The 14,915-nt window shown below is 51.0% G+C and overlaps 1 protein-coding gene across 3 annotated transcripts; it reads right to left on the bottom strand.

Moving 5' to 3' along the window:
* Positions 1–1,846: 1,846 nt before the first annotated feature.
* Tbxt (T-box transcription factor T) lies at positions 1,847–14,277 on the bottom strand. 3 transcript variants are annotated; one of them, XM_026787326.1, is made up of 8 exons: positions 9,825–14,277; positions 9,129–9,393; positions 8,318–8,452; positions 7,693–7,754; positions 7,537–7,598; positions 6,071–6,247; positions 4,910–5,039; positions 1,847–2,665 (listed from the first exon to the last, which is right to left on the bottom strand). In XM_026787326.1, the coding sequence occupies exons 1-8, from the start codon at positions 10,028–10,030 to the stop codon at positions 2,395–2,397; spliced, it is 1,308 nt and encodes a 435-aa protein (XP_026643127.1). In that variant the 5' UTR covers positions 10,031–14,277; the 3' UTR covers positions 1,847–2,394. The 3 variants fall into 3 exon arrangements, with proteins under 3 accessions (XP_026643127.1, XP_005363422.1, XP_026643128.1); XM_005363365.2 differs by having other exon boundaries at positions 6,071–6,244; XM_026787327.1 differs by having other exon boundaries at positions 9,129–9,902.
* Between the last annotated feature and the right edge of the window lie 638 nt (positions 14,278–14,915).

Below are 14,915 nucleotides of genomic sequence, written 5' to 3'. Positions count from 1 at the left end.
CCCCTTTCCCCCAGTAAAAAGCCCCTCCACGTGAGCTGTCACATGGTGTCTTTCTTATGCCACTTATCAAATAAATGACAGCAGCCTGCTCCATTGTGCCTGAGTTGAATCTTTTTTCTGTCCACTATACCCACTCTTACACCCAACCCCTCTTAAATACACATTTGTGTAGACATCAGGGCTGCTTGTCTTAGCATCACAGTGCTTGAGACTAAGTAACTATTACTCAATAAGCAAATGTAGTGTTGGTGACTTTATCACAATATACTGTAATAGCTGCTCAATTTTATTATATTTATTAATATCCTGCAGTGCCTCGTTTTTAAATTAAGAGATGTCACTTGGATGGATGGATGAATGGATAATGGGTAGATGATAGATGGATAAATGGATGGATGGATGGATGGATGGATGGATGGATGGATGGATGGGTGGATGGATGGCTAATCGATAGATGGATGGATGGATGGTGGATGGATAGATTGGTGGATGGATGGATGGACGGTCGGATGGGGAAAATTACACACACACACCACCCGTGGTTTCAGTCTTTTAACAGATCTTAGATCATATCCCCTGTAGATGAGGGGAGATTGTTGAACTCAAAGCCAGGTTCTTTTCATTTTACAGCCCCTTCTGTTCCCACTTCATTGCCACAAAGATTGAATTATTAAAATACCGCTCTAATTCAAAACCTGAATACTTTGATGAAGCTAAGCAGGTCAATCGTCATCCACTGCCCATGCGTAGAACTTGCCCCATTATGACGCAGGCTCATAACAGAAGGGATACAGAGCTCTGTCTCCTCAGCCTTAATAACAGGGTGAAGACATCCCTCGTGATGACCTGCAGTTCTTCAACCCCAGCAGACACCACAGGGACAGTGAAGTTCCTGGCATACAAGGCCACACATTGTGAAGAGCATGATCTCAGGGTGGCACCTGCTCACACCTGGTCTCCACCTCAAATATCCCCCCAGCCGAGGCCCAGAATCTTAGCACCTGCCCTGGTGAGGACCCACAGTCAAACAATTGGTTTATTTCCCAATCCTAGCCGTGGGTTAATTCTGAAACTATTTACCTAGCCCTGTCAATCAATCTGGTCAGGTGTGAGGAGCTCTACAGGAAGAGGGCAAGCGCAGCCCTCTCAGAATAGGGCACAGACTACACCAGAGAGTGCAGTCGTTTCTACCTAAGCTCTGAAAAGCAATCACTTTGTATCCTCAACATGGGGTCTGAGGAAGGCAGTGCTGCAGGGGGTACCCCCAACCCTTACCCCTCAGCTTTCGATTTCAAACTTAATGTGCACAGCCTCCATGCAGGACTCCTGCTTTACCAGTGACCAAACTGGCCAGCTGAAACTTTAAGAGAGCAGAGATTTGGGTTAAACCAAAACCTGGGTCCCACTATGGATTCTGCCACTAGATGGAGGGATTACCACACACACAGGCCCCTGCAGCATCTTTTCACTGATGGGGAAAAATAAAAACAGGGATTGCAAAAGTCAAAGGCTACCGGGAGTCATATTTCTACAGCAACTATACATTAACTGACTTTATCAGCCCATTTTATGCCCTTCCTTGTATCAGGCAGATATCCTGTATCTTTATGACATCGACATGCTTCAATACTGCTATGCACATTTATCTGTGATTCAATATCACTTCATTTTACTTTTTTTAGCCACTAAGATTGCACAGGTACATAAAATGAATCCCACCAGTTCTGCAACCGATTTAGCTACATTAAAGTTCAGAACGGACTGAAACACATCTTGGAGAGAAAGCCTTTCCCAGAAGGAGACCTGAACACAATAACCGCAAGGACCATCTGCTGCATATTGCCTTTATTGTGCAGAAAAGAAATAAACTTTCTGCGGATTGTCTTTGGCTAGTTCGTCAACAGAAAAGTATCGCGCAGTTGACTTCACAACACAAGAAGCTACATGTGCTTAATGTAGAATCTTCTAGAGGGCGGAGGAGTTTCCATTTTAGCTACAGTCTGCTGACTATGGTTTCTCTGTCCTCAAAGCTAACTACTCTAAAGCAATGAGGACAGGCATTAGAGGTGTGCCTTGTGTCTCACTACAGTAGGACAGGGTGGGCAAAGCCCAGCCTTCCAAAGTCACCTACATGTTGTAGCAGAGACAAAGGATTTGACAGGACCCCAGCCTCGCCTCTGTACCTGGCTTCACATGTAGGACACACATCACTACCACTGGCGTCAAGCAAGAGGGTCGTGGAACATGATAAACATCCTCTTACTTGACAATGGAGTTATTAGCAAGCTTTTATTTCTTTCCCTTGTCCCAAGAGCCTGTCTTGTGGTGCCTAGGAGAGGATCCAGTCGACACTGGCCGTTACCAGTCTTAGCGCACAGCTGGGAAGAGTTCAGGTCACATGGATGGAGGTGACACGGGTGTCCACGAGGCTATGAGGAGGCTCTGGGCTGTGTCGTATTGGCTGTCAGAAATGTCCGTGACAGTAGCCGCCCCTTCATACATAGGGGAGCCAGAGGACGTGGCCGCCGAGACCGTGTGCGTCAGAGGTGCGTAATGTGCAGGGGAGCCCCGAAAGAGCTGGGCTCCTAGCCCGTTGGATACCCCAGCTGTCTGGGAGCCTGGAGTGATGGTGCCATTGCTCACAGACCATAGGCTGGGGTATTGGCTGAAATGAAGAAAACAGATGTCAAGGCGCTGGGAAGAGGCTCCAAATCAGCAACACGGGGGCGAGGTGGAGGGGAGGGACCAGTACTCAGAACGTGGTTGTCGGTAATCGCGTCATCCCACGGTTTTGCAGGCTGGCCTTTCCTCTGTTATCATGTATTTAGAAGCTGCTGCGTGAGGATACAAAGTCAACAGGAAGCAAACTAAAAGGAAGATGTGCACAAGCCCAGTGGGCAGTAGTGGGCCAAGGTCTGCTAAGACAGACTCTGGGCAAGCAGCTCTGTGTTCGTTAACACACAGAATTTGCGCTGAGCTCCAAGGCTCGGAGCTACGGGCCTACTTTGTTAGCTTATGTTGCCAACGTCCTGCAGCAACCCCTGAATCCACAGAGGAAAGCGTTCCACAGAATAGCATCATTGCTGGCCCATCTCATCCAGCGGACAGTGTGTTAGCAAGGTTGACATGGGCCAATATGCAAACGACCCCAGAGCTGGACTTGAGACCAGCTCTGCTCTGTGGCTCGCCCCGTGACAGCTCCTCAGGCTGTCTCCTCATCTTTAAAATGAGGGTGCTGAAATGAGTATCAAGCCCTCTGGCCTACACCCTAGAAACAAATTTCGTTAAACTATATTAAATTTTTGTTTGGGAAACCTTCCTTAGAGTTCATCTATAAACACATAACATGATCTGACATGATGACCATTATTTAACATGCCTTCCTCTACACCTACCTCAATTTGAACTTGAGGGCTAGCCTGGGCAAATTAAGGAGGACTACTGGGTTTTTCCAGGCGTGAGTTTCAGACTGAGACACCAAACTGGTCAGCACTTGGCTGCCAGCAGGTCCTCTAGCTTCTGAAACAATGTCCTCAGGGCCATTGACAATTCTGATGTCTTGGGTGTGTTTGCTTCAAGATCAGACTAAAGTGGTTGCAGCAATACCTGCCAACAGCTGAGGGGGCTGAGCCAGGAGCATTAAGATCTTGAGCTCTAGACTCTATAGTGAGCACAAGGCCAGCCTGGGCTACATACTGGGACACCCCCCATATCCAAAAAAACACTAAGCAACTAGATTCCTATTAGTAAAAAGCTACACCCAAAACTAAAACAGCTAAGACCTTATGCAAACATTTAATGTCCTAGATCAATGGATCACAACCTGTGGGTGGCAACCCCTTTGGGTGTTACACATCTAATCCTGCATATCAGATATTTACATTACGATTCATACAGCAAAATTGTAGTTTTGAAGTGATAATGGAATTATTCTATGGTAGGGGTCACCACAACACGAGGAACTGCATTAAAGGGTCACAACATTAGGAAGGTTGAGAACCACTGTTCTAGACCACCAGGGATGCCTTTGAGGTCAAGGTCGCATGATGGCAAGCCCATCAACACCACTGTCCCAGAATTTATACGGTCGGGCACCTTTCCCCATGGAAGAACCCGTGGTGGCCTCCAGCTTTGCTACTCTGCTAGTCCGTCAGTACTGTGGAGGAGTAACAAGCCTAAAGGGGATGCGTTGCCGCCAGCGTTGCTGGGTGTTTGAGCTTCCTGTTATAGAACTCGCTGGTCAGTCAATTCCCATCCTTTACCTGTTTCCCAGCATGCCATTCAGGGCTTCTACTCCCTTATCCACAGAAAAGTCAAGGAATGCCTTGCCCTAACTGATAAAGGTTCTCTAAAGGAAGGACCTGGTCAGTCGTCCTCATCAGCTTAGACCATGAAACCCAATAGTTCAGCAGAACCGTCATAGGAGGGCTACCCACGCATGCTTCAGTACTGCCAGGGCACGAATTTCAAATTCAAAATTCAAAGGTTACTTTAAACCACACATGTCAACCCCACCAGCCTGAGAGAAACAGCCTGAGGCTGGAGCTATTTCGTATCTTTTTACATATGGAGAAACTCAGATGAATTAGAGGCCTGTTTATCACAGCGATGCTAAGACCCAAGGTAAGGCTGTACCCTGGTTTGGTTAAGTAGAGCAAACCACCAGTGAAATAAAGGCAGGCCATCAAAACTACACATGGAACCTGTGTCCCTTGTCCCGTTCAGCTTAGTTTAATTACAAACACAAGCCCAACCACCCATAGGTGGATCCAGAGGCAGATCAGGGGAAAGGCCATAAATGGAACCAGCCACAGCTGTAGGAGGACTTGCTTTCCCATGTGCGCACACGCACACACACTCACACACACACACACACACACACACACACACACACACAGACCATACGTACCTAGAGCCAGTAGGCGGGCTGGTGCTGTGACTCATGGGTAGCATGCTGGTGTGGCCAGGCACTCCTAGGCTAGACCAGTTGTCGTGGGATTGCAGCATGGACAAACACGCAGACGAATTGTCGGCATAGGCTGGGGGCAAAGAGGGGAGTTACCTGGCAGGTCTTTGAAAAGGGAGAAAGTGTAACAAAAACAATACTAACAGCTGGGCCAACCTAACTCTGCAAACAAATGCTGCCTGGACCCTAGATGCAGCGAGCAAGCCACTTAAGTGGCCATCAGGGCAATATTTATTGTTTTATGTGAATTATTTGAAAATATATCCCAGTTAATATAAGCTATCTCTTATCATCCCACCAGATGCCCCGCAGACACTGGTATTGCTTATCTTTTTATTTTTATGCTATTTATTTATATTTTGTGACATTGGGGATCAGATTCAGAGCCTTTCAAATGCTAGCCAAGTAAGTGCTAAGTAAATAAATAACACTTGCCACTTTTCCACAGGGGGTTATGCTATAAGGGTTGAGTAGGCTTTGGAAACCAGGGCCTCACTAAATTAAAAATATGATCTCCCCGCCTCAGAGGCTAGCCTCTCCTTGAACAGGTCTCCAGAGCTGTTGGCTTTCATTGGGAATCAGCTGTAATTACTTAATTGTTTTATGGTGTTCCTTAGCCATTTCCCCCTCCTCCTGGAGCAGACAGTGTGAGAGAGGAGGTCTCTGGAAGTCCCCATCGGAGAAGTTGGTCAGGAGGGCCACCACACCTAAAGCTTCTGGGGCTGGGAGGATCTGCACTGTGGCTGGTTCTCAGTGACACTGAGGGCCTGGGTTCTACACCTGGAGAATCTTTGTTCTAGTCAGAAAGGCTTGCACCTGGCTAGTCCAATGACTGATTACCTTAGAGAGATCACCTCATCGAACGTCTAAACTAGAGATCAGTGAAAAGGACCATACAGCTGTTGTTTTTAAACCTGGAGGGTGTTCTGAGGAACATGGATACCGAAAGCCTCCATAGAGACCTCTGGTAAACCACCATCCTGACCAAGTCTCTTCAAGAGCCACCAGGAGCTGGGTTCTCTATCCCGCACCCCTGTAGGAATGCCTCCCCACTGGTGTCCCCCCACCACCCCAGCCTCTGATGAACCAAGACACAGAACCTACTGGGAGAGTTGTTCCGATGAGCGTACGGGCTGGGGTAAGGGGATGAGCGGTGGTTCCTCAGAGCCGGGTACCTCTCGCAGCCATGTGTGGAGGGGAGAGGGAGCGAGCCTCCAAACTGAGGGTGGGAGCTGGCAGGTGGACAGAGGGTGCTGGTGCCAGGAACAAGCCACCCCCCTGCTGTGAAGAAAGCATGCTGAGTGAGATGCCCTTGCCTGAGACTCAGAACCGCCCTAGCCCTAACCCAGGAGTCTCTCTCTGGAAGTGAGGAATACCGAATGACCCACCCCTCAATGCTAACTTATCTCAAACATCAGAGTGTGCAACTCCACTCTGTAAGCCTGAGATGCCCACCTCTCGAGTGGCCTGAACTGAGCCCATTGCTCTGTCCTGGAGGACCAAACCTGAGACCTCTCTCAGCCTGTGTGGGATGTCTTTGTGGCAAGAAGCTTTCTCTCAGCAAGAATGAGATGATTGTTCAAAGGAAGGAGCATGAAGACAGGAGGAACACAGTTGGCCACAGGTGGGACCCAGACTGTTCAGGACTGCTCCCCCTCAGAAATAGCTAGTGAATCCATCTCCTATTTAGTCCCTTCTGTTTGACTCTTCCAGGCCCCCCATTCTCCCCACAACATCTCCTCTCCAAGACAGCTACATGAACTAAACTAATTTTTTTTTAATTAAGCAAAATGAATGATCCATGAGACAATTTCTAAGCAGGACAGTTCTTCAGACAATACTTAAAAGTTAGTGACGTGTGCGCACATGCACATATGCGTGCACACACGCGCACACGCGCGCACACAGGCACGCACGCCCATGCCGTCCTGTGTGGCCCCATACACAGGCCATCTCTTGCCCATTTCTCCCCATCTGCTCTCAAATGAGTACCTTTGAGTCACAACGGGGGACCTGTTTCTTAAATTCATTTGTCAAATTTGTGGAAGGTGGTGTTAAAATACCAGCTGAGAATAGCTGATCTATCTGCACCCCTCATTCTGGCTAAGAGAACTCCCAAAGGAATTCTAAAAGGACTAGCCCCCTTCTTTCCAAGCCACAGAAGTCAGGAGCCAAAGGGGACTAAGCAGGATGGTTGTTCATGTGTGTCTCCAAAGACAGCCATTCAGTGTTCAGCCACTAACAAGAGTGGAGGTCATCTCCAAGGGAGGGTGCTGAGCTGAATTCCCATCATAACCAGGTCTAAACTCCCAGGAGTCCACTCTACCTCTGGCTACTACAGAACAAACACACAAATCCAGAGTTCTTTGGCCTGCCAGTATCCAACGCCCAAGAAGATCAGACAGCAGCCCCCAAACCAAAGGGCATTTGTGTTGGTCACAAAGGGCCATCCTGCTATGCCCGCATTGTTCCCAGAAAGTGTTCTGCTTCCCTGTGGGTTCTGGTTTTGGGGAATCTTAGAACTCAAACAAGCCAGAGGGCCACGGAGAATGGAGGACCAACAAACATACATTGGGGATACCCCGGCTGCTGGCCGTCCCCGGGCTCCTCCAGCATGTCTTTGTGGTCGTTTCTGAAAAAAGAAAAAAAAAAATCAGAGTAGTCAAAGGAAGAATTTTCCGGAGAGAGAAACTTCTTTCTACCCAGAGTGGGGTTGGAATTCTCACCTTTCTTTGGCATCAAGGAAGGCCTTCGCAAACGGATTGTATTTAATTTTCAGGGCAGTGATCTGGAAAACAAGGAAGGACATTTACTAATTCAGTGCTGTGACCAGACTTGATTGAATGGGGGGAACCATGAGAAGCTCATGGGTCTGTCAGTCCAAGGTTCAGAGTACTGAGGCAGGAGGACTGCTGTGAATATAAGGATAGCCAGGACTACATAGCAAGACCCTGAATCAAATGAAGGTGGAAGTGGGAGCAGGGGGGGACACTACCAAAGAAGGAAAAAAGAAACCAAGAAAGAACAGAAACAAGTCGAAATATTCAGGTTGAATCAGAAAATTTTTCTATCTGGGTCTGAAATGTTGGGAAATTAAAAAAAAAAGCAATTTGAGTGAGATTCCCAATAAATTTGGTCTCTATCATGTCTACGTTCAGACGTACCCTGGCTTTCCCGAGGTGTTATTAATAGCCAGCAGCAGCACTGTTAAGGCCCCTTGGCTGCATTGCTGAGAGCAGGGACTGTCACCTAGCCCTTTCCAGGAGATTTTTACAAAGCATGAAGTCCCTGGCCTAGGCACAGTGGGTGAGCACACGGAGAGGGCCCTCTCTCTCCCTTTCGAAGCCTCACCTCCTCGTTCTGATAGGCGGTCACAGCTATGAACTGGGTCTCGGGAAAGCAGTGGCTGGTGATCATGCGTTGTGGGCCCCCCACTCTCACAATGTGAATGCGAGGCTCATACTTGTGTAAGGAATTCAACATGATCTGCAGGAGAGAAAAGGAGCAAACGTGGAGACGGCGCCCACCTCAGTACCACAGCCTCCACAGCAACTTCTAGGTGAGAAACGGATCCAGCTACAAAGTCTCCGGGGAAACTGCCCGCAGTATGCACCCCATGGTGGGGTTTCTCCGTATCTTACACACATCACGGCTGGTCTGGAACTAGGCTATGAGGCGCTACACACTATTGAACCCTGACAGAATAAGGCCACAGACAACTTTAAATGCCTGCCTTGACGGCGACTTGGAGTTGAGTTTTCTAGCAACAGGCTCCAATTAAGGGCTTTCGAGAAGAGTGGAGTGCCCCACGGGTCTGACTTCGATGTGACTGAGGGTTCATAATCAAAGCCCACCCGGCTGGGTCCCTCAGAGTGATGAGGCCTGAGCAGGTTTCCCAAGAGGCAGGCCAGCCAGCCTGTTCCACCCGCCACCCCAGCCTTCCAGGGTGAGGACTCCCAGCCGCGGGACTCGGTGTGACCCTTATCAGTTTAATTATAAACAGTAATAAAGATTTAATTGGGGAGGCCTGTGGTGGCTTCTGTGAGGCTGACAGAAGCTGAGGGAGCCCTTCTAGGCTCCCAGCTGGGGGAGGTGCAGCCCTCTACTCTCTGGGCTGCGCCCTGCGCCCTGCGGCTGTCTCCCTGTCTCCCGCACACCCTACCTGGCCTCCTCCGTTGAGTTTGTTGGTGAGTTTGACTTTGCTGAAAGACACCGGAGCCTTCATCCAGTGGGCCCCGAAGTTGGGCGAATCTGGATGGATGTAGACGCAGCTGGGCGCCTGAGGCTCCGGCTTGCCCCCAGGTACCCACTCCCCATTCACATACTTCCAGCGGTGATTGTCAGCGGCGACGAAGTCCAGCAAGAAGGAGTACATGGCATTGGGGTCCAAACCCGAAACGTTCACCTTCAGCACCGGGAACATCCTCCTGGAAAAGACAGGTCACAGCAGGAGGACCCCATCCGACTGGAGTGAGGAAGCCTGGCACCAAGTGTTTATTATGGTCAAAGAAGCACCCCTACGGCCGGTCTCACAAGATTCTTTGCCTGAGCTTAATCAGCCCTGGGACTAAATCCATCTCCCCACTAAGCCCACAGTCTCTAGAGACAGAAGAGGGACAAACCGATCAAGGCTTTAGAGGACACAGGCAAGCCTGGCCACACCAGTGTAGACCTGGGGGAATCCTAGAGTTTCGTCAATGAAAGTTCTGGAGAAAATGGTGTTAGGAAACCCCTCGGGGCAGTTAACGCAGCGGGAAGAAACAGAAAGTCGGCCTTAAGCAGAAAACGGTGTTCTACACCTCTACACCCGGGAGGCATTCTCCAGGCCCCAGACCGCAGTCTTGCAGCACGCACCTACCTGCCGTTCTTGGTCACAATCATCTCGTTAGTTAGCTCCTTGAAGCGCAGCCACAGTTCGCTCTCCTCCAAGCCCACTCGCAGCTCGCGCTCCGTGGGGTCGCCCTTCTCGCTGCCCGCCTGCAGCTCGCTCTCCACGGCGCTGAGCAGGTGATCCACTCGGTACTGCAGGCTTTTCCCTGCGCTCTCTGTGCCTGGAGAGCTCATCCTCCTGCCGCCCTCTCCACCGCCCCGAGTCTTGACTGCCTACCCAAGAGCCACCTTCACTTCTCTCACTCCCCTTTTCCAAGAAAAAGGATCACTTGCGGAACCCAAAGACCACACCTGGGTCCCAGCACATTCGCCAAAGGAGGGCCAGGACCGGGATGTGGGGGAAAGGGGGCGGGGAGAGGGGAGAGGGGCTGGGGAGCCGTGGTTCCACTTGAACTCCCGCAAGGCGCGACAAGAGTAAGTCTCTGGGGAAGAGAAAATGGGTTCCCTCCCCATAAATACAGCCCAAGTGGCCTCGCAGGGGGCGCGGCGGATTGGGCGGGACACCCTTTGAAGTACCGAGCCACTGCCCATTGGCGGTGTGCGGCCATATCAGACCGGCCGGGCGGGCCCGGAGGCCGGGGGCCAACAATGGGTTCAGCGCTCGCTTCCTGTAAGAAAAGCGTCGGGCTCAGTCCCGACACCCCCGCCCTCCCCCAAATGTTTGCACCTCCATCAAAGCGGCGGGGCGGACCCTGGGGGAGGGCAAGGAGCAATGCTGAAGCCACCCAGGCCCCTGCTCCCAGAACAACTGCTAAACTCTCCACTCCCACACTCGATCACATCGCGCTTGCAAGCGCACCCTAGCACCTGCGGCAGTGGCACTTAAGAGTGTCCACGCTGCGCGCACCTGCGAGGGACTACGGCGGATCTGCGTCTCCCTGACCACTCAGAAGCCTCAGCCCCCCAGAGGTGCAGCAGCTTCGGGACACATCCCCTCGCCCCGTGGACTGCCACTAACTCCCACCTCGGCCATCCGGGTTCCCCACGACCTTCACCTGCGTGGAGAGGGAAGGCCAGTGCGGATCTGTCCAGATAGCGACCCTAGTAGGTGTCCTCGCACCCCACATAAAAGTTGGGCTTTGGTGATGGTGGCTGCGCCTGCACCGAATGTGGCCCCGGGAGTCCCCGGCCTCTTTGCCCCGGGGATTATTGGAACGCACGCTGGGCGCGTTTCCCTATCCGCCTCCGCGCCAAGCGGTGTGGGCAGCAGTTGGTTTATTACCTCTCGGTGAGAACCTCTGCCGGAGAGCGAGAGGAAGGTGACAAAGAGCAGGAAATAGTTCAATGGGGTCTCTTTAAACAATAACATTCCTCTAAAATGGGAGCCCAGGAAGCGGGAAGGAAGCCAGAGATCGCTCCCAGTTCTTTAAAACGAGGGTCTGGGTTCTAGCCTCCCTTTCCACGTCTTCCACACGCGCACCCGACCCTAGAAGCTCCTTGGAAAAGGCCCCTGCATCAGGTGGGGCACCCACTTTTGAAAATCCTGTGCCTCTCCTAGTCTCCCTGGGAAGTCTTTGGGGTCGGGGTTGCTGGGTAAGGCAGACCCGGTCTTCGGATTCTGCCTGCCTCTTGCTTCTGCGAGAGAGGGTTTTCTGGGAGCCAATCGCGGGAAAGCACTCCCGGAGTGGGATGGGAACTCGTCCTGGGCTACTTTCCCTTTTCCAACTGACTACTGGGCACTGGGATTCGCTAGCTATCATGCTTATTGCTCTTTTGTAGTCCAGGATGTAAAGAAATTTCAGTCTGGCCCGACCCTAGGGAAACGGTTCCTTCTGCAGACACACCAAAAGGCCCTCATTGGCACCCAGTCCTAGCCCTACCCGCAACGCCCACCAGCCAGCTTGTGTGGTGGGTTTGCAGGAGTTTGCGGAAGAGACGCAAAAGATCTAAGGCCTGAGACTCTCTGAGTCCCTGCACTGGGAATAAAGGGTCTGTCTAGGCGGAGGGGATGTGAGGACAAGGGTGGATCCAAAAGAGGCTGCAGGTCTCTAACCTCTGGCGTGAAGGTGAATCCGGCCTGGGAATGTGGTTCTTCACAGATGAATTTTTCTCCATCGTCCACGAAGCTCATGGAAGATTGCTTTGGATCCGTTCTCCAAACGAGAGGAGATAAATAAATAATATTACATTTTCTACCGTGAACAGTGATATCTCTACACTCCAGGCTAAAAGCAGCTCTTCCAAGGCTTAGTTATTTCTGCCCTACCCTCTTCTGTGGTTGATTTCTGATCTTTGTCCCCAGAACCTCGTCCATAGCCTTTTTTAAGGAGGGCTGCTGTGCATGCCAGTTTACAGCCGAAAACTGCCTTCGGGCCAGCTATAAAGAATTCCCAGTTAATAACTTGCGCTTCCCTGGGAGAGGAGTGGCCTTCGCCATACTTGCAATTCTTCTACTTCTCTCTGGGTTTGGCCCCGTCCTTGGGAAGCCTCAGCCTTCCCAGAAAAAAGCAGAGAAACTTCGTGCCTGGGCCTCTACACCCGCAACCTTCCCACAAAGAATAAACAAAGGGGAAAGCCCAGGAACCATAAATGTATGCCCAACGCAGTTCCCGGAGGGGTAGGTCCCCTTGACCGCATCCCTTCTCAGACAACAAAGCCCCTGTCCTTGGGAGCTGGGACTAAAGAGAGGAGACATCCTGGGTCCTGGCCTCACCTCCAGGGTCTTCTTTATTGAAAGAAAAGGGGGGGGGGTCTTTGGGAGGCTAGGAATAATGGAAATCCATACTGCAGAACACAGACACATGAGCCCAATTAGTTGCTCAGATTCAGGGTACCAAGCTAGTCCTTAGCAGCTTTTTGTTCCCCCAAGCTGACCAAGCAAACAGGGAGCACTCCCGAATCCTAAGTTAGTACACAGAGACCCCCTTCAATGAGAATAATTGTCACCAAGTGGGGAAAGAAAACGGTGACTTCGGTGGTTGCTTTTAAAACCGCACAGCTCTTTAGACTACTTAACATTGAACGTCTCATTTAAGGACATTGGATTATTTGCGATGACTGGTTTTGTAGAAAAGAGTAAAGACAGGCTTTCAAAGTGGACCAGCAGGGCTCACCTGTCACTCACTGGTCACTGTCACTGTGGGAAACGGGTCACCCCACTGAGCAAGCGCAGAGCTGGGTGAGAGCTAGCTGAGGAAGATGTCTTCCAGTCAGCTCCTCTCCTAGCTGTCCTCCTGAGCCACACCGGTGTCCTGGTGGGTTTAGGGCCAGGAGTAGATACACTGAAAACAAATAAAGCAGCCTACGTTTCTCCCTGACCTCTCTGACCTTTGAATCCAGGGCCAAAGAGCAGACAGCTTGAGTCTCTTCAGCCTCCTTACCTAAGTGCTCCGCGCCCAGTGGGTCCAGGTTTCTTCAGGAGTGAATCAGGAGGAGAGCTTTGTCTCGGTGAGGATCAAGCCTCGGAGGTCATCCATGCCTGGGAATGACAGCCCCTGCCTATTTTCCGTTTCTCCTGCCTCTCCCCTGAGCTGTTTCATCTCGGTCCTTCTGCATGTATGGCTGACGTGTGAAGTATTTGTGCCACACCACGCTGTCAATTTGTCTCTATGTCACTCTTGGGGTTTTACTGCCTCCCATGCAGATTTTATGTCTTTGCTGTCCCTTTGAGTTTCTGGCAGTCCCGGGTCTCTGACATGCTGTTTATTCCACTGTCTTCTATGGCTCCTTTTGCCCCTTCGGGGGCTGTTTGTGGCTCCTGACTTAGACTCAGGCCTGACAGCTGTTTTTGGGTGACCACGGTGGGGTATTTCTCTTTAGTGCTGGGCTATCCTCCTGCCCTCTTCATTAGCCCTTTTGGGGAGATTCCATATTTCTCCTTCATTCCTCTTGACCTGGGCCAAATCTGAGAGAAATGGATTTTAGCACAGATGGCCCCATGCAGATGCCTCCCCTCATCTGTAGTCCTCCTGAGCTCAGGGACTACCACGGAATGCAGACGTCCCTGTGCCCAAAGATGTCACCGTGTCCAGGAGGAACAGCAGCCACCGCACTGAAACCCACCCACAAGTGGTGTTTTAACTGCATCCCTGCCAGTGTTCTAAAGGCGGCTACCACTGAATTCGGGGCAGCCTTCCTCGCTTCCTGGTTCCCAGTTTCCACGGGAGAAGGGTAAACTGAGATGGGGCCTCCACAGTCACGGAAAAAAAAAAAGAGAGAGAGAGGGGTCAGAGGGTCAAAGCTGCAGATATGGTGAGAAGCTTTGGAGCTGATGGAGAATGGGGAAAACAGAGGGCTAAGTCCAAAGGGGGACTCTGAAAGGGAGGGTGCCTGCCAAACTTCTTACATGGGGAGCCTTAGTGGTCTCCAGAGTCCTGGTAGGAGGAACTGAAGTCCCACAAAAGTCCTGGAAGGGAAGAGCACTAATTCGGGAGATTTTTATAGGAATGTCAAGGGGCATTGGAGACAAAAACAGTAACAGGTCAGGAGCAGAATGACGGAAGTGTGAGGCTATCCCAGGAGGGTGACCAGCAGGGGACAACTGCGGGCAGCTTCCAGGAGGAGTGGGTGTGAGGGACGAGGCTGCGCCCACCTGCTGACTCCAAGCCCACAGGAAAGACCACAAAGGTGGAAAGGGGGTGGATGCCCCGGGGGGAACTTGGCTGCCTGAAGGACTGGAGGGGAGTTAAGATAAATCTCCCCACAGATCAAGGGCAAGGCTGATAAAAAAAATGGGGTCGGGTACTCTTCACACACTTCTGAGAACAGATTCCCAATCCGTGGCTCCCACCAACAGACCTGAGTCCGCTGAAGTGAAGTCAGAATTAGCGCCTTCAATGACCCACATTCTGGTTTCCAGACCCCAGTCCTACCTCAGAATACAAGAAGGCCTATTGTATGCAGGGGAGTGTGTACACACGGCATGTAGACACACAGCCCTGCAAGGTGCCCACAGTCTTCTACAGATAAGGCCACTAAAGCTTACAGAGAAGCGGGAAAGTGAGAGGAGGTTTTGACTCCTGAGTTGTCTTTTCCCACTAAATAAGTTAAGTATACAGAAAGCAGAAACAAGGGTTTTTCTCTGCTGCCCACCTCACCACATTCTCTTAACTGGTTACAA

The sequence above is a fragment of the Microtus ochrogaster genome, linkage group LG9, assembly GCF_000317375.1.
Source record: "Microtus ochrogaster isolate Prairie Vole_2 linkage group LG9, MicOch1.0, whole genome shotgun sequence".
In the NCBI taxonomy this organism is placed as follows: Eukaryota; Metazoa; Chordata; class Mammalia; order Rodentia; family Cricetidae; genus Microtus; species Microtus ochrogaster.
Note: the sequence above shows the minus strand (reverse complement) of the source record. Positions and strands in the feature narration are given on the sequence as shown.

Bases quoted from the DNA above. Each gene is read 5' to 3' on its own strand.
- Tbxt (XM_026787326.1), bottom strand. From the start codon at position 10,030: ATGAGCTCTCCAGGCACAGAGAGCGCAGGGAAAAGCCTGCAGTACCGA. The intron at 8,453-9,128 runs GTAGGGTGTGCG...TCTCTCCTGCAG, and splicing joins AACTCAACGGAGGAGGCCAG to ATCATGTTGAATTCCTTACA. The intron at 6,248-7,536 runs GTATGTTTGTTG...CTTTCTTCACAG, and splicing joins GCAGCCGGGGTATCCCCAAT to CAGGGGGGTGGCTTGTTCCT.